The sequence below is a fragment of the Hyperolius riggenbachi genome, chromosome 2 (genome assembly GCF_040937935.1).
Source record: "Hyperolius riggenbachi isolate aHypRig1 chromosome 2, aHypRig1.pri, whole genome shotgun sequence".
Taxonomy (NCBI): domain Eukaryota; kingdom Metazoa; phylum Chordata; class Amphibia; order Anura; family Hyperoliidae; genus Hyperolius; species Hyperolius riggenbachi.
Genome location: NC_090647.1, coordinates 529,504,157 through 529,531,401, shown reverse-complemented (window position 1 = coordinate 529,531,401; position 27,245 = coordinate 529,504,157). Strand labels below are relative to the sequence as shown.

At 43.6% G+C, this 27,245-nt stretch overlaps 1 protein-coding gene across 16 annotated transcripts in view; it reads left to right on the top strand.

Annotated features, from left to right (window-relative positions):
- The window catches only part of EPHA6 (EPH receptor A6), a 1,277,595-nt gene that overhangs the window by 648,660 nt on the left and 601,690 nt on the right, over positions 1–27,245 (top strand). For all 16 annotated transcript variants that reach the window (XM_068270648.1, XM_068270650.1, XM_068270649.1 and 13 more), the window contains one exon: positions 23,311–23,646. In XM_068270648.1, coding sequence (XP_068126749.1) covers positions 23,311–23,646 — 336 coding nt within the window. The remainder of the gene's footprint in view (positions 1–23,310; positions 23,647–27,245) is intronic.

Sequence of the window (27,245 nt, the reverse complement as noted above, 5' to 3'; positions counted from 1 at the left end):
GATGAGATAAATATGTGTATGTAAAGTGCTAAATAATATATTAATAACTGCACAATAAGGGTAAGGAGGCACCCACGTAAGGTTAAAAATCAAATAAAAGGTAGAAAAATGAGGTGGCTTACCTCAATGACGACAGTCAAATAAGACAATAAGATTTACTATGCACAAGCAACGCATTTCAGTGGTCTGAGCCCGCTTCCTCAGGCCAATACAAGTGCTGCAATGCCAATAGTATTGCGCACCATGAGAGACCTTGAGGGCCTAATTTTATAGTTACCTGGTTGCCTCTTTACCCTTATTGTGTGCATTACATCCCCATCCCATCAAGGTTAGAGGGAATCCCTCTGGTGTCATATGGTGGACGCTATTGTGACATCCAGCTGTTTTGACCTAAGAGAGCAACTGTATCCAGTCCCACTGGGACACCCCCAGTGTAGTCGGGTTCATTGTCTCGACCTGCCTCAAGTGGTTGGTTGCGCCTATTGCAACCCACCTTTATGAGTAGTCCTTTTTTTATTTTATACACCATCCATTAGCGACTAAACTGCTGTGATTTAGACATCTATTGTCTCTGTGTCTTTTTTCCTTAGGGTGTCAAGAAACCCCACTCTTCTATATTAACTAGGCTGTGTACCTTGTTTTCTTTTATTTACTGAAAGAGTTAATCTTCCAGCATGCAAGTGACAGCTTCTATCTTGTCGGATCCTGGCTTGTTGAATCCTAGCGTAACCGTCACTGATATGGCATTACAGCCATAAAACTTTTCCTGGCAGAGAACAACTTCTGTAAGCAAGGGATAGATCAAATAGGTTAGCTCATCCTGAAATTTTTCGACGATATTGAAAGCTTTACAGGATTTAAGATGAACAAAGAAAAGTCGGAACTTTTCTTTTATATAACAGATGGGCGGCACGGCTTCCAATTAAAATAGCTCACCATAATATAAAATACCTTGGTATTGTACTAGCAAGAAACCCAGGGGCGCTCTATGTCTTGAATGTTAAAAAATTAATAGTTACAATTATAGGACAGATTCAAACTTGGAAAAATCTACCCCTGAACTTAACAGGGAAAGCATGCCTTCTTGAAATGGTCTCATTTGGAAAACTTCTGTACCTCATGCAAAATATTCCAATGTTACTTAGACACAATGATATCCAAAGACTACATAAAGCGTTCACTGATTTTATGTGGAGGGGTAGAAAGCACAGGATTGCACTATATAAATTACAACTGCCAAAGACATGGGGAGAATATAAAAGAGGGGCGCTCAGAGCTTCCGAAGACTGTATACAATCCTCCTATTGGACAGGTCTCACCTGATTCTCCGTTGGCTGGCACAGCGTACACAGCCACGGTGCGCTTGCGTCCCACTAAGCCGAGCCGGGGATCGGGCTCTCCTTCACTCGCGGGGCGGATGTGACGTCACGCTACCAAGATCCTCCTGGTGCTGGTTGCTATAGAGAACCAGGACGCTCGCATGTACGGCAAGCAGTGCCTGGAAGTGAACGGCGTTCTAACAATTGCCAGCCCACCTTGTGGGGGAATAATAAGAGTGAAGTACTAAGAAGTACTAAGAAATTACAAATGTATTTAAAATAAACAATGCGTTTCGCGGAGGAACACCCAGAAGCCACAGGGACCCAGTGGGGGAAAAGTTTATTTTCCCTGTCCTGATAAACTGACAATAAAGAGCACGGAGAGAGAAAAAACGTTATGCTCTCTGCGCAATTATTCCAATAACTGCATCTGCTCAGCCACTAACAATGAATTATACAAAGTTTTGCAGACAAATATTTGTAGACAGTCCCTATTCAGTGTGCAGCAGGGTCTTGTGTACAGCGCTGCTCTACCCCCAGCCTCTCTACCCCTCCCAAACTGCTCTGTACTGTAGTGATGCTGGAGGAGTCTGCAGAGCCAGTTCTGCTCCATCAGAGATGGACAGAGTGAGTGTAATAAGCTGAGGCTAGGAGGACACTCCTCTGTCGGTTTTCTGCATGTGTTTGCTGCACACAAAGGGCTCGATTCACTAAACCATGATAACTCATATCACGGCCGCAGTAGCGTTAATCGCGAATTTTCACGTGAAAATTCGTATTGCGTGCGAAAGTGCAAAAAAAACGCTACCGTAGCTGTGATATGAGTTATCACGGTTTAGTGAATGAAGCCCCATGTGTGTCTGTATGTGTGGAAACATGCACGTTTAATCACAGAAGCTAATGCAATTAATAGTAAAAATGTCTGCACTGCTTCACTGCTGTGTGTGTTTATCTGCATAGGGAAAACACATTCAAGTGTGCACTAGCCAACTGAATAATGTTGGTTCTCAGTTTACCTGTGCAGGGGGGGGGGGGGGGTAGTTTGGCGGGAGGGGGCCCTCATCCAAGGTTGCACAGGGGGGCCCAGTGACTTCTAGTTACACCCCTGACAGAGGGACCTGCAGACAGCTATCTAAACCTTGGACATGACCCAGTAGTGGAAGGTGGGGAGGGGGCTGGTTTCGATAGGCTTCAAGTTTATCTTGCATGCTTATCCCCCGCACCCCCCCCCCCCCCCACCACCACCACCACCACCACCACCACCACTACAGGGTCACTTTTACTGTTTAGTTAGCAGTCTGCAAGTTCATCTAGCATGCATAGTCGTCACCTTCCGTGCCCCCGCCTCCCAGTCCCTTTTAGGGTTTATATAGCAGGTAGAGGTAGCGGCGAACCGTTCACCAGCGAATCCCTATGGGTCAGTACTACTTCCGTGTGGCTATGACCCGGAGTAGTACGGCTGCGCTGGACCGGCAGTGCGCATCCTTGATCGAGTGCCTGTTGCCGGGCACTCTCTGCGCATGAGCGTGACATCACTCATGACGTCATGCACATGCGCAGAAAGTGCCAGGCAACAGTAGCGCGATCTAGGACGCGCACTGCCGGGCCAGCGCAGCCATACTACTCCGGGTCATAGCGACCCGGAAGTAGTACAGGGTGAGGGGTTCACCGGCGAACAGTTCGGGAACCATTCGCCGACATCGCTAATAGCAGGTTTCAAGTCTCCGCCCCATCACTTTTATCACCTAGGAGCCCCTTTGGGGTTTTCTTTGCCCTGGGGCCCTATTTCACCTAGTACCGGCCCTGATGGCAGGTAGAGGGAAGGATTAGAGTGAGAGTTATGCTTCGTACACACTTGCGATAACTATCGTTTGCAAAGAACGATAGTTACCAGACTAACGATATTGGAAAGATTGGTATGCAACGATGGGATGCAGCGATCATCATACACATTTTAACGATAGTTCTCGCAGAAAAGAACGATCAGAAGGAAATTTTGCGTACATATTTATATAAAATTAAAAAAAAAACACTGACATGGAGTTACAATAGATAAAAATATATGATTGTTAACTTGAAAACAAAGTTTAATTGAAATGAGCAATGTAACAATCTTTACGGCCGCGCTACAAAGGAAGTACTGAAGCTGGGCAGAATTCAACGCAGGCGCATTGGCCCTTGTAACGATCGTTCTCGGCCGATGTCTGTACACACTATAGTTTTGTAACGATTGTCGGTAGATACGATCCGTCAGGTTGGATATTTCCATCTTCCCGATGTCGTTCTTTTGTCGTTCGTCTTAATGATCTTTGGGTAAAGATCTTTCCCTGATTGGCGGCGGAACGATCGTTAATGAGCTGTTTCAAACGACCATAGTCGCCAGTGTGTACGCAGCATTAGAATAGGTGTTCGATGGTAGTGATAGTAGAATGTTAGCAACATTACTGGTATTTTATTACTGGCATTACCACAATAGTAGTACTGTATACAGTGTTGCCAACTCATCCCTTTAACCACTTCACCACTGAGGGGTTTTACCTCCTGACCACCAGAGCAATTTTCACCTTTCAGCGCTCCGTCCATTCATTCGTCTATAACTTTATTATTACTTATCGCAATGAAATGAACTATATCTTGTTTTTTCCGCCACCAATTAGGCTTTCTTTAGGTGGGACATTATGCCAAGAATTATTTTATTCTAAATGTGTTTTAATGGGGAAAATAGGAAAAAATGTGGGAAAAAAATATTATTTTCAGTTTTCGGCCATTATAGTTTTTAAATAATGCATGCTACTGTAATTAAAACCCATGAAATTTATTTGCCCATTATTCCCGATTATAAAACCGTTTAAATTATGTCCCTATCACAATGTTTGGCCCCAATATTTTATTTGGAAATAAAGGTGCATTTTTTTCAGTTTTGCATCCATCCCTAATTACAAGCCCGTAGTTTATAAAGTAACAGTGTTATACCCTCTTGACATAAATATTTAAAAAGTTCAGTCCCTAAGGTAACTATTTATGTTTTTTTTTTTATTGTATATATATTTAAAAAAAAAAAAAAATAAATAAATTGGGGAGTGTGGGAGGTAATGAGTTAATTTATTATCTAAAACAATTTATTTGTATGTGTAAAATGCATTAGGGTGTAGTTTACTATTTGGACACAAGATGGCCACAGTGAGTATGTTTACATGCGACCTGTAAGCGACCGGAAGGACGCTTACAGGAAGCAGTAGGAGGCTGGGAGACTCGCAATGATCGCGCTGTTTCTGAAAGAAGCAGCAGATCATTGCGGGGGCTTAGATCAACGAACGGGAATGGATTTTCCCGTTCATTGATCTCCGGGCAAGCGGGCGGCGGCATGCACAAGCGGCGGGTGTGCGCGCACGAGCGGCGGTAGCGCGGACAGCGGCGGGAGCGCGGAAGGTATGGATTTCTCCGTCCCTGGTTTTTTAGGAGGGAAAAAAGGGACGGAGAAATTTGTACCGCCAGGGGTAAAGTGGTTAATTACTGACACATATGAATTATACAGGTTTTGTGGCTAGGTAAATGCAGTTAAGGCACTGATTATGTGCAAATAGCCCCAGAACCTGTATAACTTAGATGTGTCAGTAATTAAAGGGATGAGTTGGCAACACTGACTGTATATCAGTAACATTGCCAATACTCTACTAGCCTACTTCCATGTGCCTTTTTTTTTTTTTAAATGGTGTTTTTAGGACCCGTTCTGTCAGCACCCCACACCCACAAATCATCACACCTGATAGCATTCAGAAAGAATGATTGTTGGAAAAAGTCCTGGTATATATAGCAAGTAACTGGAAACATTCAAAATAAGGTATGATTGTATTTATAGCAAAACATGCCAACCCAGTTGTCAGCGTAGCAAAACAACAGATGTCTGTTTGTTGCATTGTATAGACAAGAGCCGCATATTTCATATGTTGTATATGAGGAAATCATAGACCAGTTTTTACATATTGTTCTGTAATTTGGTAAACCTGCAGACTTGTAAATTCAGGCCACCATACATTCTCAGATGTGGCCTAGATGTGTACAATTGATATATGAATAATATCAATCATTTATCTGGATACCAATACAAACCAATAAATATTTGTCAGACAACAGCAACAACAAACAACATTTGCAAGGCGCTTTGCTCCTGTAGGACTCAAAGTGCATAAGCATTGCTCAGACCACTAATTGGTTGATTGACTGGTACGTTTTGGCAATGATTCTATAACTCTGCAAATGCCAGGCTAAGCAGGTAGCTTTTCAGTCTAGATTTGAATAACTCCAGGGATGGGGCTGTCTTTACTGGGTGTGTTAGGGATTTCCAAAGGGTAGGGGCAGCATGACAGAAAGCTATGGCTCCAAAGGTTTGAGGTGCACTCTGGGAGTGATCTAGTTTATGGATCCTGATGATCTGTGGTTGTGAGAGGTGAGCAGAAGTCCACCACTTCCTTTGAGATAAAGGACTGGTTTATGAAGTCTTGCAATGAAAAAAAATAAAATGTTCACACAGGTAGGTTCTAGGGTTGGTACTTTAAAGAGGACCATCGGTAAAAAAATGTAAGGGTCTCTATTACTGGTTAGGTTAATCATTCACCTGCTCGCCCATAATTCATTAATGTCAGAAACTCTGCCCCACTTTCTAAAGTGTTCTGTAGCTGTGGACAACACCTCTGCTCGGCAGTTGCAGCCTAAATGGTTACTATTAAGTTGTGGCAGGTCGTGGAAACACAGAGCTTCGGAAGAATTCAGAAAAATGGCTGCGGATGGTCTATCATGCAGATGGATGGGGGAGTTTCTGACTTCAAATGAGTTATGGACAAGCAGGTATCCTTATTTTGTCGCTGTGGTGGGGCTTGCGTGAACAAGTGAACCTGGTAGCCTAGCTACTGGTAGTGTATCCCTAGCCGGACAAGTCAAAGGTGATATTCCAGACTAAATAGGATACCCAGGTCCTCCTAGTCTGGGGGTTGGGCAATAGGATAACAACCTGTTCCGGTAAAAACCTAATAGTTAAGAAACCTTCAGAGAAGCTCTGGAAACCACAAAGATGGATGGGGCAGGAAACTGAAGTAGATCAGGGCTCAAATTGAGCTGTAGTGCCATAGGAGGAGGAGGCGAGTGATTATCCCTACCAACCGCCGATCTGTGCAGCAGTAATAGAGTGCCTTACTCTGCACAGGCTTATTTTTTCATCGATGGTCTTCTTTAGGCTAGTTCACAGTGGTCTATTGCATTGCAGAATAAATATGGCAGCCTCCATATCATTTTCACTTCGAGTGTCCTTTAAAAAAAATTCACCTTTAATAAGCAGAATTACCGTATTTTTCGGACTATAAGACGCTCCTAACCATAAGACACACCTAGGTTTGGAGGACCAAAACCAGGGGAAAAAAAATATATACTAAACCTGGTGCATCCATGGGGGAATCTTGTGGATTATGCCCCCTTTGTACCTCATGCCCCCTTGTACCTCTTGTGCCTCCCTGTCCCCTTTGTGTCCTCCTGTGTCCGCCTCTGTCCCCCTCTATGCCCCTTTGGGTCCTGTGTCCTTCTCTGCATGGGCACAGTATAAGGAGTCCCCGACCTTGTGGCAGGTTGGAGGTCTGTATGGGCAGGCGTTCACAAGTCAAGAACTCCCTGCATTTGGACTATAAGACGCAGTGATTTTTTCCCCCCGCTTTTGGGGGAGAAAAAGTGAGTCTTATAGTCCAAGAAATACAGTACATAGCAAATGCATGGAATGGCTGAAGGTAACAATGAACCTTCAAAGTCAAAAAGCAAAGAAAGGAATCCCGGTACCTAATGAACGGCAGTAGGCGAACATCAAATGATTGATGATTCTCCGTAAGATCTAGCAGTATAAACCACCCAGCCTTTAAGAATCACAGAAGGCTTTGTAGAGGAAAAAAAAATGTCTTCTTGTAGGTTATGGAACTTCATCTCTGCATAATTTATAAATGATAACAAAGCAATCAGGCCATATTCATAAACAGCCCAGTGACACATTATATTGTTAAATCTGAGGATCGGAATTAATTGTCCCTCTTTGTTCCAAGTTCTAAATCTTGCTAAATGATTCACTGTATGTCATTACAGCTTAATATTTGCATGAAATCACAGTTTAGCCAGCATAATTTAATGGCAATTAAAAAGCTATTTAATCGTCATGCAAATTGGCGTAAGGGCCCTTCAGTAAAGAGGGTATATATTTTTTTTTCAGTATTACAGTTCGCTATCTTTTTTTATATATTTTTTTTTTCTCAGTGGTGCTAATAATATAATTGATATTATTCTGGTATTCAAAAAACCGGGATTTTTTTTTTTTGCATTAATCGGTTCATAGTAATTAAATCAATAAATATAGGGAACCATGTAATTTGTTCTCTAGTGTCGTTGCCGTAACCGCTCATTATTCACATTGAGTGAAACAGAAGAGATGTTGATTTGGACAACATTGGAGCTATTTTGGCAATAAGTCTGAATGGCGCATATTATTTCCGAGTTATTTTAAAACGGAACTCTTGCGAGATAACTAAAACATTGTTAAAATATGTGTTTTGGGAATGATTTTGCTCGTGAAAAGATTTGCGATTTTGTTTAGCAGGCGCTCCTGAGCTAAGCAGAAAAAAGGGTGCAGGAGCCCTTTCCGGAAAAAAATGGCACCACCATAGGTAACCTATAATATAATTCGCATTTGGCAGCATGATAGGGAAATTTGGGCGCATGACAGTGGCCGCTAGAGGGTGCCGAATTTTACCTTCTTTGCCGCAAACCTTTTAAAATAGCTGCGGTATGCGGCTATGAAAGTAAATTTTGGCGCCTGGAGGCACCCGATTAACAGCAAGAGGGGGTAATTTCGGCAGACAGGCTTGCAGAAAAAATTTGGCTTGCGGATAACTAAATTGCGGCATTGCATAGCGGCCATCAAAATTGACCTTCATAGCCACATATAGCGGCTTTACGAGAGAGGGGTGATTAGCTTTAGGAGGGGAATTTAGGGTTAGGTGCCACCAGGGGGGTAAAATTTAGACATAACTGGGGGAGGTCTTAGGGTTAGGCACCACCAGGAGGGGCCTTATAGTTTAGCACCACCGGGGGGAGTCTTAGGGTTAGGCACCACTGGGGGGGATCTAAGGGTTGGGCACCATCGGGGGGATCTTAGGGTTAGGCACCACCATGAAAGGGTTCTGTGTGAGAGTAGTGTTAGGTTTAGCCATAGTAAAATATCGGTAAATACTACAGATATTTTACTATCAAAATGCAGTAGTAGAATATCGCTAATAAGTTTAGCAATATTTTACTAGCGGCAATCCCCTGCACCCATTTTTCCAGGCGCTGCTGCTCCACTCTGTGGGCGCTGGGCCCATGTGTCCCCGTCCAGGATGGCCGCTATAGCATGGAGGAAGCATGGGAGGTGGGGTGGAGCGTCCGTTTTTTACGGCCAGTGTGTTGTGCGCTCTCCGGTTCTCATTGATTTGTATTGGCCGGATGCAACAGTCCGGCTCCGCTCCGGATACGTCTGCCGGAGGAGCCGGACCAAAAAATAGCGCATGTTGGATCTTACGCCGGAGTCCGGATCCGGTCCGGCTCCGGTCCGGACGGAACGGATGCATGTGAACGGATGCAAAGACTTTCATTGCTGTGCCGTGCGTCCGTTCCGTCCGTTCCGCATGCGGTCCGGCTCCGGCACGGCGATTCCGGACGGCGACCGCCAATGTGAACCGGGCCTAAAACATAAAAGTTGGCCTATCTTGAGAAAGTCAACAGACATCACAAGATGACAATGACTATTTATTAAAACACTAGGATGACACGTTTTAATCTATGGGCGCTCCGTGTTACTTTGCTTTCAGCAAGACATTTATATTGACCTGAAGAAGAGGCACTCATCCGCAAAATGTGTCATCCTACATAATAGTCATTCTCACGTTTTTTAGACAGCAGGGATAGGATGCAGCCTGTTTTGGGAAGCGCTGCCACCTCTCCTTGCTGTCTAAAAAAAATGTAAGTTTACCTTATAGCTAGCTGCTCCCATTTGATATTTTATGTTTGCATTCATGCATTCATTGCCCCCATACACGCTTCCTCACCAAAATTGCTATGTATGTGAAGGGGAAGAGTGGGAACAAGGCAAAAAATGCAAAGGAAAAATGGTTTTTACATTCAGAAAAATTAACTAAAAAAACAATTTTTCCTTTGCATTTTTAAAATCTATTTCCTCAAAAACGACAAGGTCTTTTTGATTTTTTTGTGACTTATTCCCACTATTGCTCCTTACCATACGTAGCAATTTCCGTAACAATAGTGTGTGTGGCGGCTTTGCAATTAACCGCTAAATTCAGGGCATGGGGGGCAGAGGGATGCACAAGGGGGCAGAGGTAGCACAGGGGGACAGAATGGAGCTCAGGGGGACAGTGGGAGGCACAGAGGGATGCACAGGGGGGAAGAAGTGGCACAGGGGGACTGATGCATGCACAAGGGAGGAGAGAAAGAATAGAAAGCGGCACAAAGAGGGACAGAAGGAGGCACAAGGGGAGCAGAGTGAACAGAAGGAGGCACAAAGGGGGGGCGGAAGGAGGTGCAGAGGGACTCAGTGGGGCAGTAGTAGCACAGGGGGACCGAAGAAGGCACAAGTAGACAGCAGGAAACACAAAGGGGGACAGAAGGAGGCACAGGCAGACAGAGGGACGCACAGGGGGACAGAGGTGGCATAGAGGGACACAATGGAGGCTGGCTGCAACTTACACTATCTGGACCTTGTGATGTCTGTTCTTCAGGGACTGATATTCCTACAGCTGCACACAGGCAGCAGAAGTGGGTAATCAAACGCCTGTGGGGGTGAGGACTTTATTCAGGGGCGTTGTTAAGATTGGGGCGGGGCTTAAACTAGGCATGGTGCCCTCTGGACCACTAGCACTCCAGGCAATAGCCTGGAATGCCTTTTTTTTTTTAGAAACGGCCCTGATTGTGGGAGAACAGAGACCTGTATAATTTCTACTGGTTTTAGAATTCTCCATAAGCAAACATTGCACAGAGATCACCTGACAGGAATAAAGATTTCGACACCTGTGATCAATTTCAAAATGTAAATCAAAGTGAGAAGAGAATTTACAATGGCCAAACCCTGACTAAATCTATATATATAAAATCGGATGTGTGTGTGTGTGTGTGCGGCGTGCGTGCGTGCCGCGATCACGCAAAAACGGCTTGACCGATTTGAACGAAACTTGGTACACAGATCCCTTACTACCTGGGATGATATGTTCTGGGGGTCTCGCGGCCCCCCTGCACATGTGGGCGGAGCTACAAACAGCTAATCAGATTCCACCCATTCAAGTCAATGGAAAAAATGTAAAAGGCTGCCACTCTCACAGTAATCAAGCCAGAGTCCCCACACTTGGCACAGTTGGTCACTTGGTGACCGAGGTTACAAATCCAAGAAAGTGGGCGGAGCATAAAACAGCAAATCAAATTTCAGCCGTTCATTTTACATGGTAAAATGTAAACTGCAGCCATTCTTAGACTGTTAATCGCAGGGTTCTCAAACTTGGCGCACTTGGTCACTGGGTGAATGCAATTAAGATTCAAGAAAATGGGTGGAGCCTACAACAGCCAATCAAAATTCACCTATTGATTTTCAAGGGGAATATTTAAACTGCTGCTATTCTTACACTTTTAATGGCAGAGGCTTCAAACTTGCTACAGTCAGTCAGTGGGTGACTGGGGTCCAAATTCACTAAAGGGGCGGGGCCACATACAGCCAATCAGATTTCCTTGGTGGATAAACTGCTTCAAATCACACATTTTTGATGCCAGGAACCTGAAAACACACACACTTGGTCATTGGGTGACTGTGTGTCAAGGTTACAAAAAGTGGGCGGAGCTAAAAACAAATTTCACTGGAAAATATAAACTGCAGCCATTCTTACACCGTTAATAGCAGGGTTCTCAAACTTTGCACAGTTGGTCATTGGGTGACAGATTAGGATTTTGGAAAGTGGGTGGAGCCTACAACAGCCAATAAAAATTCACCTTTTGATTTTCAAAGGGAATGTTTCATCTGCTACCATTCTCTTATACTGGTAATAGCAGATGCCTCAAACCTGGTACAGTTGGTCACTGGGTGACTAGGGTCCAAATTCAGGAAGGGCGCTCAGCCACAAACAGCCAGATTTGTTTGTTTTTCAATGGGAATATACAAAGTATTGATACCAAGGACCCCAAAGCTGATAAACTTGATGATTGAGTGACTGTATGTCAAGGTTTGAAAAAGTGGGCGGTGCCAACAACTTCATTTTTTACATTGCAGGGTTCCCAAACTTTACACAATTGGCCACTGGGTGACTGGGATGAATATTCAGAAATGTGGGTGGAGCCTACAACAGCCAATCAAAATGTTCCTATTGATTTTCAAGGGGAATATTCACATTGCTACCATTCTTACACTGTTAGTGGCAGAGGCCTCAAACCTGATACAGTCAGTCATTGGGTGACTGGGGTCCAAATTCACTAAAGGGGTGGAGCCACAAACAGCCAATCAGATTTGTTAGATTGATTTCAGCTATTCTGTTATTGGCAGGGTTCTCAAACGTGACACAGTTGGCCAATGGGTGACTGGGACTAATATTCAGAAAAGTTGGTGGAGCCTACAGCAGCCAATCAAAATTCACCTTTTGATTTTCAAGGGGAATATTTACATTGCTGCCATTCATGCACTCTTAATGGCAGAGGCCTAACATCTGCTACAGTCAGTCACTGGGAGACTGGGGTTTAAATTCTGAAGGTAGCGGGCCAAAAACAGCCAATCAGATTTGTTTAATTTCAATGGTAAAATGCAACTTATTGATGCTAAACACCCCAAAGCTCATAAACTTGGTCATTAAGTGACTGTATGTCAAGATTAGAAATAGTGGGCGGAGACAAAAACAACTAACTTTTTACATGGGGAAATGCAAACTGCAGATTTTCTTACACTGTTAATGGCAAGGTTCTCAAACTTCACACAGTTAGTCACTGGGTGACTAGGATTAATATTTGGAAAAGTAGGTGGAGCCTACAAGAGCCAATCAAAATTCACCTATTGATTTTCAAGGGGAATATTGAAACTGCAGCCATTCTCACACTGTTAATGGCAGAGGCCTCAAACCTGCTACAGTCGGGCGTTAAGTGTTTGGCGTTCAAATTCAGTAAAGGGGCAGAGCCAAAAACAGCCAGATTTCTTTGCTGGATAAACTGCTTCCATTAGCACAATTTTGATGCCAGGAACCCAAAAACTCACAAACTTGGTCATTGAGTAGTGACTGTGTGTCAAGGTTACAAAAAGTGGTAGGAGTTAAAAACAGATTTTTCTGGGAAATTGTATACTGCAGCCCTTCTTCACTGTTAATGGCAGGGTTCTCAAACTTAGCATAGCTGGTTACTGGGTGACTGGGATTAATATTCAGAAAAGTGGGTGGAGCCTAAAGATGCCTATCAAAAATCACATGTCACTTTTCAAGGAGAATATTAAAATTGCTGCCATTCTTGTACCGTTAATGGCACAAGCCTCAAACCTGGTACAGTTGGTCATTGGGTCACTGAGGTTCAAATTCAGAAAAGGGACAGAACCACAAACAGTTAATCAGATTTGTTTCATTTCATGGGAAAATACAAATTATTGATGCCAAGGACCCCAAAACTCACAAACTTGGGCATTGAGTAGTGACTTTGTGTCCAGGTTACAAAAAGTGGGCAGAGCCAAAAACAAATTTCACTGGGAAAGTGCAAACTGTAGCCATTCTTACACTGTTTATTTCAGGGTTCCCAATCTTTGCCCTGATGGTCACTGAGTGACTGAGATTAATATTCAGGGAAGTGGGTGGAGCCTATAATAGCCAATCAAAATTCACCTGTTGATTTTCAAGTGGAATATTTAAATTGCTGCCATTTTTACACTGTTAATAGCAGATGCCTCAAACCTGCTACAGTTGGTCATTGGGTGACTGGGGTTCAAATGCTGGAGAGGGGTGGAGCCACAAACAGCCTATCTGATTTGTTTAATTTCTATGGGAATATACAAATTATTGATGCCAAGGACCCCAAAGCTCACAAACTTGGTTATTGAGTGTTTGTGTGTTAGGGTTAGAAAGTGGGTGGAGCCAACACCAGTCAAATACATACACAGGCAACACCGGGTCATCAGTAGCTGGAGACAAATACAAATTTCACTGGGAAAATGTAAACTGCAGCAATTCTGTTAATGGCAGGGTTTTTAAACGTTGGTCACTGGGATTAATATTCAGAAAAGTGGGTGGAGCCTACAAAAGTGAATCAAACTTCACCTATTGCTTTTCAAGGGGAATATTTAATTGCTACAATTCTTGCACTGTTAATGGCACAGGCCTCAAACCTGGTACAGTTGGTTATTGGGTGACTGGGGTTCAAATTCAGAAAAGGGGGTGGAGCCACACACAGCCAATTAGATTTGTTTCATTTCAATGCAAATTATTGGTGCCAAACAATGCAAAGCTCACAAACTTGGTCAGTGAGTAATTGTGTGTTAGGGTTAGAAAAAGTAGGTGGAGCCAACACCAGCCAAATACATACCCGGGCAACGCCGGGCAACGCCGGGCAATCAGCTAGTAAACTATAAACGAATATTGTAAAAAAAAAAAAAAAGTAATTGTATTAACTGCGATATGTTCACTACAGTTCCTCTTTAAGGGAACCTAAAGTAAGGGCTGACATATTTATTTGATTTTAAAGAATGCCACGTTTTTGTGCTGATCCTCTGCATCTAATACTTTTAGCCAAACACCCTGAACAAGCATACAGCACATCAGGTGTTTAGAACAAAAATCTGACAAAATTAGCTGCATGCTTTTCTCAGGAGTGTGATTCAGATGCTACTGCAACCAAAGAGATCAGCAGGACTGCAACAACAGGTATTGTTTAAAATGCACCTGAAGTGGGATGGGATATAGAGGCTGCTATATGTATTTCCTTTTAAAAAATGCAGATTACCTGGCTGTCCTGACGATCCTCTGCCTTTAATACTTTTAGCCATAGACCCTGAACAAGCATGCAGTTCAGGTTCTCTGACTGAAGTCTGGCTGAATTAGCTGCATGCTTGTTTCAGGTGTGTGATTCAGTCACTACTGCAGCCAAAGAGATCAGCAGGGCTGTCAGGAAATTGGTATTTTGTATAAAAGGAAATAAATGTGAAAGCCTTGCTTTAGGTTCCCTCCAAAAAATATGGCAGCCTCCATATATCTCTCGCTTCCGGTTCCCTATAAGTTGGAATTGGAATTCTGATACATTAGGGATTACATTTAGATTGGCGTCACTAAGCGGTAACCTTCCTGTGAGAATGGCTTCTGACAGTTGCTGTAGAAGGCTCCCGCTGCAGATATATATATAAGCTATTGGTATGTGGGCATTTTCCCGCTCTGTGAAGCCTGCATACAAAATATTCCATTACCTTTCTTCCGCGGAGAACTCGGTGAGAGTGACCCAGGCCTGTCAGATACGGAGTTAGATAATCAATGTTTTGTTCACAGGGAACAAGACAGCATAATATATACATCTGGAAATATCATTACATACTTCTCATCTGCAGAGGAGCAAATATTTTGACACTTCTGTTGGACAAAGTAAGGTGTTAGCTGCCAAGAAGCAAATATTGCAGCGGAGAATTCAATTTGTATTTTCTTTTTTTTTCCCTGAGCTGAATAAACAAGTACACCATGTTTTCTTACCGCCGGAATTTTCCAAAGCCGATTTGCATTTGTTTGCACTAGTTTCTTCCTGAATGTGTAAAATGTATGGATATGTGCTGGACATAGCCAGTCTCGGAGAGCTGGACCCATCCAGCCCGGGGGAAATTGGGATCAGCAGAGTGAAGGGCACATTCTGAGGCTTAGCAGTGATTGAATAGGCATAGGGCAGTACAGTGTCCATGCCTGGGCACTAGATGGCAGTGTCACAGAACCTCAAGAGAAGATTGAAAAAACCCCTCACACATAGGCACACTGCGCATCTGCTCTCTCTCTGGTTTCATGAACTCTTCCTTCAAATTCCTGTATCACCCAGTGTTGCCAACCGTCAGTAAATTTATTGACAGTCAGTACAAAAGTCAACAAATCTGGGCTGTCAGTAAAGTCCATGAAAAACTTTGTGGTGTCAGTAAAAAACCTCTCTCTTTCCCACTGACTGCTTATCAGTTCACGTATCACTGTGGAATGTACAGTGCCCTAGCTAAAGGTAGCCATACATCTGCAGACTCGGCGGCTGATCAACCATCAGATAAGACAATTATTATTGATATTATAAAAATCGGTGCCACCAAGAGCATGTCTTATTGACAATCAAACCAATTTCGGGACGAAATTGGTTGCATGTATCGATCGCATGTATCAATCGGACATGCTGGAAATGATCAGGTTGGCATGCTCGATCAGGTGGGCAGTGGCAAGGGCTGTGATAATCGAGAACAAAAGTGACAGAAACCCCCGGTTGCATCACCCAAATGTAAATGTATCAAAGTGCCCCCCCCCCACCTGTCCGGTGTCCGCCACTGCACTCTTCTTCCTCATTCGCGCCCCACGTGGTTGCCGGTGTATTGCACATTTTTACTGACAAAGCACAAAAAATTTACTGACAGAACAATTTTTTTTACTGAAAGAGATCACACATGCGCCCCACGCGCATGTGTGATCTCTTTCAGTAAAAAAAATTGTTCTGTCAGTAAATTTTTTGTGCTTTGTCAGTAAAAATGTATTTCCGAGGTTGGCAACACTGGTACCACCCCTCAGGGCCCCCAATCTGGCTTCTGGGCTTCTCACAACAGAAGTGCAAGGCCGGCACTTCTATAGTGGAAAACTGGGCAATTGCCCCAAAGCCCAAAGCCGTAAGAACACTGTAGAAATAAAGAAGTGCTAGAGCACCAAAGAGGAGAATGGAGAAAACCTGACAGAAGTGATGGGGCAAACTGGGCAATTGCCCCAGCGTCTAAAGCTGGCTTCCGGGCCCCCTGAAATCTCCCCCCAACTTTATTGTAGTCCCCAAGGCCACAGCATAGTTAGAAAATGAAGATGGCAGCCTTCATATTCCTCTCACTTCAGGTTCCCTTTAAACGTGAACTTCAGCCTAAACAAGCATGCTGCCATTAAGTTACATTAGTTATGTTAATTAAAATAGATAGGTAATATAATCTCTTACCAACCCTGTTTTAAAAGAACAGGCAAATGTTTGTGATTTCCTGAGGGCAGCCATCTCTTTCATGGGGGCAGTCATCTTTTTGGTTGAAACAAGGAGGTGACAGGGAGCATGAGACACAGTTCCAACTGTCCTGTGTCCTGATCACCCCTCCCAGCTGCCCACGCTAGGCTTCAAATCTCAAACTCAAAATAATAAAAAAAAACAAATTTGCGCCAAAACAGCAGAAGGAGAACAAGAACATCAGAAATCCCATCATGCTTTGCAGAGCATCAGGGGAAAAATGCCCCGGCAGTTTTCTTCTGTGCAGCTAAAAATGAGGCTTGGGTAAGAAAAACAAAGTTCTGATGCTTTGAACTGTTTAAGAAACTCCGAGCCTTTTCAGTGCTGCTGAGTAGATTTTTAGTCTGGAGGTTCACTTTGAGTATCTTCATTCTATCTGTCTTTTTTCCTGCAGAACTACCGTAGTTATCTCTATTTTACCTCACAGGCATACATTATATGGTGTGAGAAATTACAGCCGCGTGTGGAACACAATTTAATGACTTACTTAATCAACACATTTCAGTGTTGTCATCATCGGAGCTGAAATTACTGACTAATGATGATATCGGACTCAATTAATAAAATTATTTTCGCACTCGCTCTTGAGATTAACCTGACAGATGATAACACTTTTTTGCTAATTTTTTTTGAGGCCTCTTGCGGTGGATTAGATGTTGTGCAGCCGCCGTTGCGACTGCACGACAAGTTCAATTCTTTTTCTGGCTGAATGGGATGGATTCAGATCTCTGATTAGCAGTTATCAGCGAAGGTTTGGAGATTTAGCATGACAAGATGTCTTTATTAGTAAGGATTGTTCACTGAACGGTTCCCGTACGGGCCGCTGTGTATCAATCAGCTGGGAGATTGTCATGAGCAGCAGGGGAATGCTGATGACAGCTAGAGGAAGCTATGGAAGGGGGTGACAGACACACACAGGGAAACACAGACATGGGTACAGAACTTGGGTACAGAAGGACAGACTTTAGTACAGAAATCAGGATCATACACTTACACACACTTAAGAGGGCAAGAGACAGATGTTACTGACATGCTACCATACATTCAGCATAGCTCCCAACTGTCCCTTTTTCAGAGGGACAGTCCCTCTTAGGAAACCAAATCCCTTTGTCTCCCTCATGTACCCCTCCTACAGGACATATGTACAGATCTGTGTAATTGTATATATTTTTCTACTGAAAAAAATATAATTGACTCTAAACTTTATTCCCATCCTTTAAAGAGGAACTCCAGTGAAAATAATGTAATAAAAAAGTGCTTCATTTTTACAATAATTATGTACAAATGATTTAGTCAGTGTTTGCTCATTGTAAAATCTTTCCTCCCTGATTTACATTCTGACATGTATCACATGGTGACATTTTTACTGATGGCAGGTGATGTCACTGGAAGGAGATGCTGCTTGCACTTTTGGGCGTTTGGAAACCGCTGTTATTTCCCACAATGCAACAAGGCTCCCACAGTGTGATGTCAGTATCTCAGTGCTGTGAGGCGCTGACATCACACTGTGGGAGGGGTTTCACCACAAAATCAGCCATACAGAGTCCCCTGATTATCCGTTTGAGAAAAGGAATAGATTCCACATGGGAAAGGGGGTATCCGCTACTGACTAGGATGAAGTTCAATTCTTGGTTACGGTTTCTCAATAAATTGATATACCTCTTATATTCAGATGTTAAGATGAAGGAAAACGAACCAGGATAGAAAGGACCAGTGTGGCTTGAATTGTAAAACAACAAATGTTCTTATAAAATGTTTATGGAATGCAAAACTAGGGGTGTGCTGGGGGCGTGATTGGGGGTGTGGCATGGGTGTGGCTTAAGTGCCCCTCTTTCTTATCTCATCATCTATAGGTGTGAGCTATGCATTGAGAAAGAAGCTTTAAAGCAGAACTGAAAAAAAAAGTGTTTGACCCCCCCCCCCCCCCCCCTCCTCGCAGTCATCTATGAACCTCTGTTCTCCTGCCTCCAGCTAGTTTTGGTACCGTAGTACTGTCAACTTGTAAGTCAATGGCAAGCCACGTGTATCTTTCATCGCATTCCCGCCCACAATAGTGCCCTGCGCTAATAGTGCACTCTGCGCAGTTGCAGAGTTGACGGAATCGAAAGGAGCTGGCGGCTGGAGAACAGAGAATCTTGGATGATCGGTGTGGGTCTGTGGGACAGGAAGGCTGCAAGGGGCTGGCAGAAGCCCCAGGTAAGTAAACCTTTTTTTTTCAGTTCCGCTTTAATCCTCTGCATGCTCCTTCAGCCTTAGTAACCCTTCCCATAAAGCTGCTTTTTTTTTTTAAATAGCTAACTTTTACTTAAAGAGAACCCGAGGCGGGTTCTAAGAATCCTAATAGCACAGAGAGGCTGGATCTGCATATAATGCCCAGCATCTGTTGCTATACAGCGTCCCTCCAGCCCCCCCTGCACTCTGCTCTGCCCCCATAAATCAAACGTCGTGCTGGCGACACTCAGCGTGTCGCCAGCGGGCTGTTTACATCTGCCCATTGATCTGGCCGCTCCCAGGGGGGCCTGGAGGGACGCTGTATAGCAACAGAGGCTGGGCATTATATGCAGATCCAGCCTCTCTGTGCTATTAAGAAGGATTCTTAGAACCCACCTCGGGTTCTCTTTAAAGTAGCCATTAAAGAGGACCTAAACTTTTCCACAGGGGAGAAGGAAAACACAGAAAAACTAACCCTGTTTGTATTAAGAGATAACAGCCTGTCTAATTCTCCCTTATCTGGAAGTAATAAATCATTGTAATTTGAGCTGACACCTCTGTCTGATCTGTTGCACATGTGCCAGTACTGTATACTGTATGTGAACATAGGAGCTTAACCCTGTATGTGCTTCCATGAAACCAGGATGTAACTACACTGCAGCATGTCCGAGGAGCTGTGTAAGCAGTATCAAAGAGAGGTTTTCCTGTAAAGGATATTATGCTGTCGTTTATCTTTTAGAGCAGAAAGAAAGTCCTGTGTTTAGGTTCGCTTTAAAGCTGGATTGTCACCATAAAAATCAAATTTCAACAGCAACTGGTCTGAGTGTATTAAGTGATAAAGATGCTAATCCTGCATTCAACAGTCAAAACTTGCAAAACGTTTTCTGCTGTTATGGTTTGTAGTTATCACATACTTTAGGAGCACTGGCCCTAGTGCCAAACAGTGCCAAAGAGTTGAATGTTGGGAGTTCTTTTTATCTATAATATATTCCTCCTCTTCTATTTATTTCCCTGCCTAGCTGCTTGTCAGAAACACCCTCTGATTACTTGTGTTTACAAGCAAGGCTGTGGTGACTCAGTGATTGGATGTGTAAATAAAAAAAGACAGTGCAGTTCCTAGTATACACCTCAGTGGGAGTGTCTGAAGACTCCGGGAGGAGGGCAGCTAATGAATACACAATGAGCAAGAGAAGGGAGGGGGGAAAACAAGAGTCAGGGAGGATATGATGTCAGCATTAGCTTGGCAAGATGGCCACTGCCTAGAATAGGATTTTCTGCTTTTCCTTTATAAATTTCACAGGAATCGTTACGTGGATAGCACAATACATCTGTTATGTAAGTAGTAGTATTATTTTTCTACTTATATAGGTGTTTATTTCTAGGTTAGCATGGGTGTCACTTGTTCTTTAAAAGTTAACAAAATTCTAAATGCCATATGTATCTCCATTAATTACTAACAAACTGCAATACAAAGGTTTTTTGTATCATCTTTTCATTTTTATGTGAAGAAAATATGACATTTATAGAGAACAGTTTTTACTGTGCGCATTACTATGGAACAAATGGTTACAATATTTTGGTGTTGATCCCTAAAGCTTACTTTTAACCTTGACTGTAAAGCTGCAATTCCACTTGTGCGGTGCGGAATCGCCGGGAAATCACCGCAGACGAAATTGCAAGCGGGTGCGATTTTGCATGCGTTTTTTCCCGCGATTTCGCATAGGGTAGTAGGTGGGCGATTTTAACCATGTCACTGCCTGTGTAAATTAACATTACCTCCTATGCGAAATCGTGGGGAAAAACGCATGCCAAAACCGCATGCGATTTCGCTATTAGATACATTGTATGCGATTCGCTTAGCGGTGTGCGGGGAGCGAATTCTGACGGCTCTGCCGTGCAGATTTTCCCCGCACACAAAAACGCTCCGCACAACGCACAAGTGGAAACAGGCCCATCCACTTGTATTGGCTGTGCGAATCCGCATACGGATTCGCTATAGTGTAAATGAGCCCTTAAGTAGAGCTAATACATGAGATAATTCATGAGCTATAGGGCTAGGCTTAGGCACCACCGGGGTGGGGGTAGGAGATGTGTTTTAGGATTACTTGTTATGCTAGGTACACACCATACTATTTTCTTGCAGCTTTACCTGCCAGATCAATTATTTCCAACATGTCCGATCTGAATTTCGATCGATTTTCATTCACTTCTATGAAAATCGATCGGAAATTCGAAAATCGATCGAAATTCAGATCGGACATGTTGGAAATAATCGATCTTGCAGATAAATCTGTCTGAAAATGGTATGGTGTGTACCTAGCATAAGACCTACATACGATCACACGTAAAATATATGGCTTTGGAATACTTACAATCATTAAAAATCCCTTTAGAAACAATTGCTAATTTTAAGTGATATTTCTGTGTAAACCGATATTTTACTACTCCTTACCGAAAAATAATCATTTTGGCTTTATCCTGCGCCCTTTTTTCATAGCACCTTTATCTCATGCTTGCCTTTAACTCATTTAACCTTCCTGGCGGTAAGCCGCGCAGGAGGTTTTCTCAGGCCCTGCTGGGCCGATTTGCACAATTTTTTTTTTTGCTGCACGCAGCTAGCACTTTGCTAGCTGCGTGAGCACACCGATTGCCGCCGCCCCGATTCGCTTCTATCCGCCGCGCCGCCCCCCCCCCCCCCAGACCCCTTGCGCAGCCTGGCCTATCAGCGCCAGGCAGCGCTGAGGGGTGGATCGGGACTCCCGATGACGTCGGTGACGTCATCCCGCCCTGTCGCCATGGTGATGGGGGAATCCCTCCAGGAAATCCCATTCTTTGAACGGGAGAAGAGGGTAGGGGGCTATCATGTAGCGAGCCCTAGGCATTCCTACATGATTTAAAAAAATAAATAAATACAAAAAACCGGCTGCGCTGCCCTCTGGCGGTTTTTAATAGACCGCCAGGGAGGTCAAGCAGAGATAAATTATGAGTTAATACGTAAGGTTAGAAAATTTAAAGAAACAGCTTTGTGAGCCGGCCCCTTGTGGTCGACCTAGGGAATCAGTTGAAAAGGGCTCCTCAACCATCTGTGTTATACGGGCTTCTCCATAGACTTTAATGTTATTTCTTCAAATATGGGCTACAAGGTGGTGAAAAGGGCTCCCAATTTTCTTTCGACTACAAGGTTTTGATTCAGCTACAAGAGGGTGCCCTTTGTAGCCCATATCTTTGATTCGGCTACAAGGTTTTCGGCTACAGGGTTTTTGATTCTACTACAAAAGAGCGCCCTATTATGGCTGAGATTTTTGATTTGGGGTGCAGGAGGGGGGGGTAGTATTAGGCATCCCAAGAGGCGGGGGTCTTAGGGCTAGGCATTACTAGGGGGGGGGGGGGTCCTATGGTAAGGCACCACCAGGGGAGGGTTCTGTGTGAGAGTAGGGAGAACTTAGGTCATAGTAATCACTTTTCTTGGCTCTATCCAGAGCCCCTTTATAGCCCAACAAATTTTGCCTGTAACAGCGTCCTTTTTATAAACTAAAAATAGGTTTTTGGCTACACCAGGCACCCTTTGTAGCCGAATTTGGCATATGGGCTATACCGGGTGCCCTTTGTAGCCGAATTTGGCATATGGGCTACACCGGGCGCCCTTTGTAGCCAAATTTGCCATATAGGCTATACCAGGTGCCCTTTGTAGCCGAATTTGGCACATGGGCTACACCAGGCGCCCTTTGTAGCCGAATTTGGGACATGGACTACACTAAGCGCCCTTTGTAGCCAAATTTGGCACATGGGCTACACCAGGCGCCCTTTGTAGCCGAATTTGGGACATGGGCTACACTAGGCGCCCTTTGTAGCCGAATTTGGCATATGGGCTACACCAGGCGCCCTTTGTAGCCTAATCTGGCTTTTTTGTTTATATCAGGTTTGTTGGATTGTTGGAGATCCTGGTGGATCACAGAAGGTGCATAAGTAAATCAGTGTTTTTTTTTTTTTCTGATGCGACTTCAGAGTCACTTTAAATCACAGACCGGCGTCTTATTTTATTCTGAAGCATTATTCCGGAATGACAGGAAAAACAAACACATTTTGTAAAGTTCGACAGACCTTTTTTAGATTGTTTCTCACCATTAAGAATGCACCACCTGCTCAACGGAACCTTTGATCCTCCATCTCGGCGGCATTAGATTTATTTTGTTCTGCTTGCCTTGGCTAGTTTTCAGTTGCAAAATAGATGAGATGTTAAAGAGACATGAATTTTTAACACATTTTAAATTAAATCATTAGATTTCTAGAGCTAAATGCAATTTCATAAGGGTCTAAAATAAGTGCTCTTGGCAGAGCTTGCAAAAGTCCCAGTAGGTGGCTGATTACTAACTAAGACTTGATTATCGAAGGAATGATTGCCTCATAGACGGCAACTGGGAAATCAAGCTATGTGGAGGTGGGATGTCACCCAGATTGTTCTCATTTGTTATTTTCTCTATTGTTTATTTTTGGCTTGCAGAACCTCCTTCAGCTCCAAGAAATGTCAATTTCCAAATGAATGAAACGGCTCTTTATCTGGAGTGGACTCCTCCGTTTGACACCGGTGGGAGAAAGGACCTTGTCTACAATGTGATCTGCAAGAAATGTGGAGTAGACCCCGACCATTGTGAACTCTGCGGTGGTGGAATCCGATTTGTCCCTCGGCATTCGGGCCTGGTCAACGCCTCGGTGGTCGTCCTGGACTTCCTGTCTCATGTCAACTACACGTTTGAAATCGAGGCGCTCAATGGAGTTTCGGAGCTCAGCGTGTCGAGAAGGCCGCATACATCTATTACCATCACCACAGATCAGGAAGGTAGGTGTGACATCTACACAGCTTCTGATATTCTTTAAAGGACACTTGAAGTGAGAGGGCTATGGAGGCTGCAATATTTATTTCCTCTTAAACAATACCAGTTCCCTGGCAACCCTGCTGATTCTCTGCCTCTAATACTTTTAGGCATAGACCCTGAACAAGCGTACTGTTCAAGTGACTGAAGTCTAACTAGATTAGCTGCATGCTTGTTTCAGGTTTGTGACTTAGACATTACTGCAGCCAGGGGCGTAACTACAGGGGGGAAGCCACTGCAACTGCAGGGGTGCCCAGAGCTGTAAGGGGGCTCCAAACCACTACTTCATACCCTCTGATAAAGGGGTCCATAGTTCAGACCAGGTATTTTTGTGGCTACACTTGTTAGGGGTGTAAAGATTATGATGTCCACACTTGTTTTATGACCTTTGCAAGGTGGGCCTCCCAGGATGTGAGGGTCACATGGGGAGGCAATGGACGTGGTGTGATCATTGGGGGATCCCATCAAAGTTTTGCTGGGGGGTGGGACAGTAATTTGTAGTTATGCACCTGACTGCAGCCAAAGAGATCAGCAGGACAGCCTGGCAACTGGTATTGTTAAAAGGAAATACTTATGGCAGCCTCCATATCCAGCAGAGGTGCCTGGCTCTTCTACTTGACCACATATGCTATTGCTCCGTTGTTATTGCCTGATGAAGCGGGATCAAACCTGCGAAACGCGTTGCATATTTGGAGTTCATAAATAAAATATATTGACTGTCTTTACTACAGTTGTGTGTCTACTTGGAGGAGGTAAGTCCACCACTACCTCCTCTATTTACCATGAATTTGTTTTTTAAGCTCATTTAGCTTCCTTTTATCCTTTTGGCACCTCTGTTCTCCTGCATCCATATCCTTTTCAGTTCAGGTAACCTTTAAGGCAAAAAATGTTACATTTTTATTGTAGTTTAAAAATTCTATTAAACACATTTTTGTAATTTGAATGGTGGTTCTCTCCAAAGCAGTAGAAATTGGACATTCTGTTTCTATAGGGAAACTTCACACCATGTTTTCAGGGACAAAGGATTTGAAGCCTTTTTACTGTGACCTTTTGAATTTTCCCTGCATTATATCTCCTACTGAATGCACTGTATTGCGTGTCTGCTTTCCCATTCATTTCCCTGCAGATTTAAATCATTTGCTCAGAATCGAGTCCCCAAAATTTCAGATCAAACTATTTTTGAGGTAAAAAGGTGTAGCAATTCAGTATTGGCAAAAGAAGGATGATACTTATTGTCCCAGATCTGAGTGGGTGACCAGGCGTGCAAAGTCTGATCGAAGTTTCACATGAGAAGGTTCTTTTTCCCTGTCCTGATAAACTGACAACTAAGGGCGTGAAGAGAAAAAACTTTCTGCTCTCTGCACAATTGTTCTAATGACTGCATCTTCTCAGCCACTGATAAGGAATCAGTCATACAAAGATTTGTAGACAGACCCTTTTCATTGTGCAGCAGGCTCTTGTGTAGAGCCCCCCAGCCCCCAACCTCTCTACCCCTCCCTAAGTGTTCTGTACTGTAGTGATGCTGAAGAAGTCTGCAGAGCCAGTTCTGCTCCTTAGGGGAGGTCAGAGGGAGTGTAATAAGCTGAGGCTAGGAGCACACTCATCTGTCGGATTTCTGTATGCGTTTTCTGCACATGGTGTGTTTCTGTATATGTGAAAACATGCACGTTTTATCATGGAATCTAATGTAATTGACAGAGAAAATGCCTGCAGTGCTGCACTGCTGTCTGTTTTTATCTGCATGGGGAAAACACATTCAAGTGTGCACTGGCAGATTGAATAAAATTGGTTCTCAGTTTTCCTGTGCAGAAAGCGAGGAGGAGAGGGGCCCTGTCCCAAGTTTCGCAGGGGGAATCCAGTGATTTCTAGTTACGCTAAGCTAAGATAGGGGACGATAAGTATCAACCTTCTTTTGCTAATGCTGCATTGCTACACTTGAATACAAGTGTATGCATTGATGTAACTGCATCTTATTCTTATCTACAATAGTGATGATTTTTACTTCTGTTTGGACTTTCAGTTTTCTATACTACTGTTTGGGAGCATATTGAGCCTCCTGGGTCTACATCAATGACCACCATGATTCCAGTGGCGGCTCCCGCTTCAATTTTTTGAGGGTGCACAAAGGGGGTATGATGGCTGGCTGGTGGGGCCCATTGTGAAGATCAAAATCAATGTTTGTATGGCAAGCTTTAGATAGTTTTTGCCTAACTCAGGTGATAAAATTAAGGCTAACTAGTTCACCAATGATGGGAACCAAATCTAAACATTCCAAGCAGAACTCAGAGGCTTTTCAGCAGAGCAGATTGTCCAAATGATGGTGCTATTATTTTCGAAAAGTTACCTACAGATGTACTTGGCTAGTTGGCTGGCAAGCTTTAATCCTTACTTGCTAGCAAGTTGCTCCTGTGTGGACAGATCACAGACAAATCGTTCCAGCCTCCAGCCTGTGTCTTGCGACTCTACAAGCAAGGGGAGGGGGTACGAAAATACAAGCTCTAGTTTATTGGCTAACTTAAAAGAAAAACAGAAAGCTTTCAGCCATCTTTAGACTCTATTCCCGTTGACTAAAAATATTGTAACATGCAATCAGAAAGAGGTAGACAGATTTATTTTTTGCAAAATATAAGTGTCATCCAGATACAAGGGATTTTGCAAGTATTATGAGGTATTTATGGCAAACAGATCAGACCCTTGGTTTACTTAAAGCTTGCATAGACACAGGCTGACATGGAGATTTTGTACAGACCCTGTCCTGTTCACTGCACACTACTGGAGCAGGGGGGCACTCGGGGGGGGGGGCACATTGATTCTCGGGGGAGGGGGCAGTGCCCCTGCCTGCCCCAGTGTAGCGCCGCCCATGTATGATTCCATTCCGTGTGCCTGCAAGATTTCAGTTTTTGTTTTGCTTACCGCATCTATACAGTATGAGGGCTTGCCTATATACTATATTTTATTTGAATCCCCCCTTACCCAAAGTGGCCCTATACCACTTTTTTATGGTATAGGGCCAACTACCACTGTGTGGTAAGATTGTACAAACTTAGTTGTATTACATATAGACAACTTTAAAAGACATCCCCCTTGAAAAACATCAGCCTTGTATTCTGAGTCCCTCAGTCACACATGGTGGCTGGATAGTGTACTGGTTAAGGGCTCTGCTTTTGGGACATGGGAGACCAGGGTTCGAATCCTGGCTAGGTCAAGTACCTATTCAGTAAGGAGTTCAAGGCAAGACTCCCTAACACTGCAGGGTGGCCTCTTGAGCGAGTCCCAGTGGCTGCAGCTCTTGAGAGCTTTGAGTCCAACAGGAGAAAAGCGCTATACAAATGTTCAGATTATTATTATTATAGAAGAAAAGCTATACTCCATAGGATGACACAATGGGCCTGATCCAATCTACTTCTCCTGAGTTTTCTCCAAGGAGATCATTTTTCACCTCTGCTTACAACCTTTCATCACTCTTCAGTTGAAAAAGTACCAAAAGGTAGATGAAAAAGTACTGCCAAAATTATTCTAAGTATTTTCTTGCTGGCTGGTGGCTTAAAGGGCATTTTATTTATAA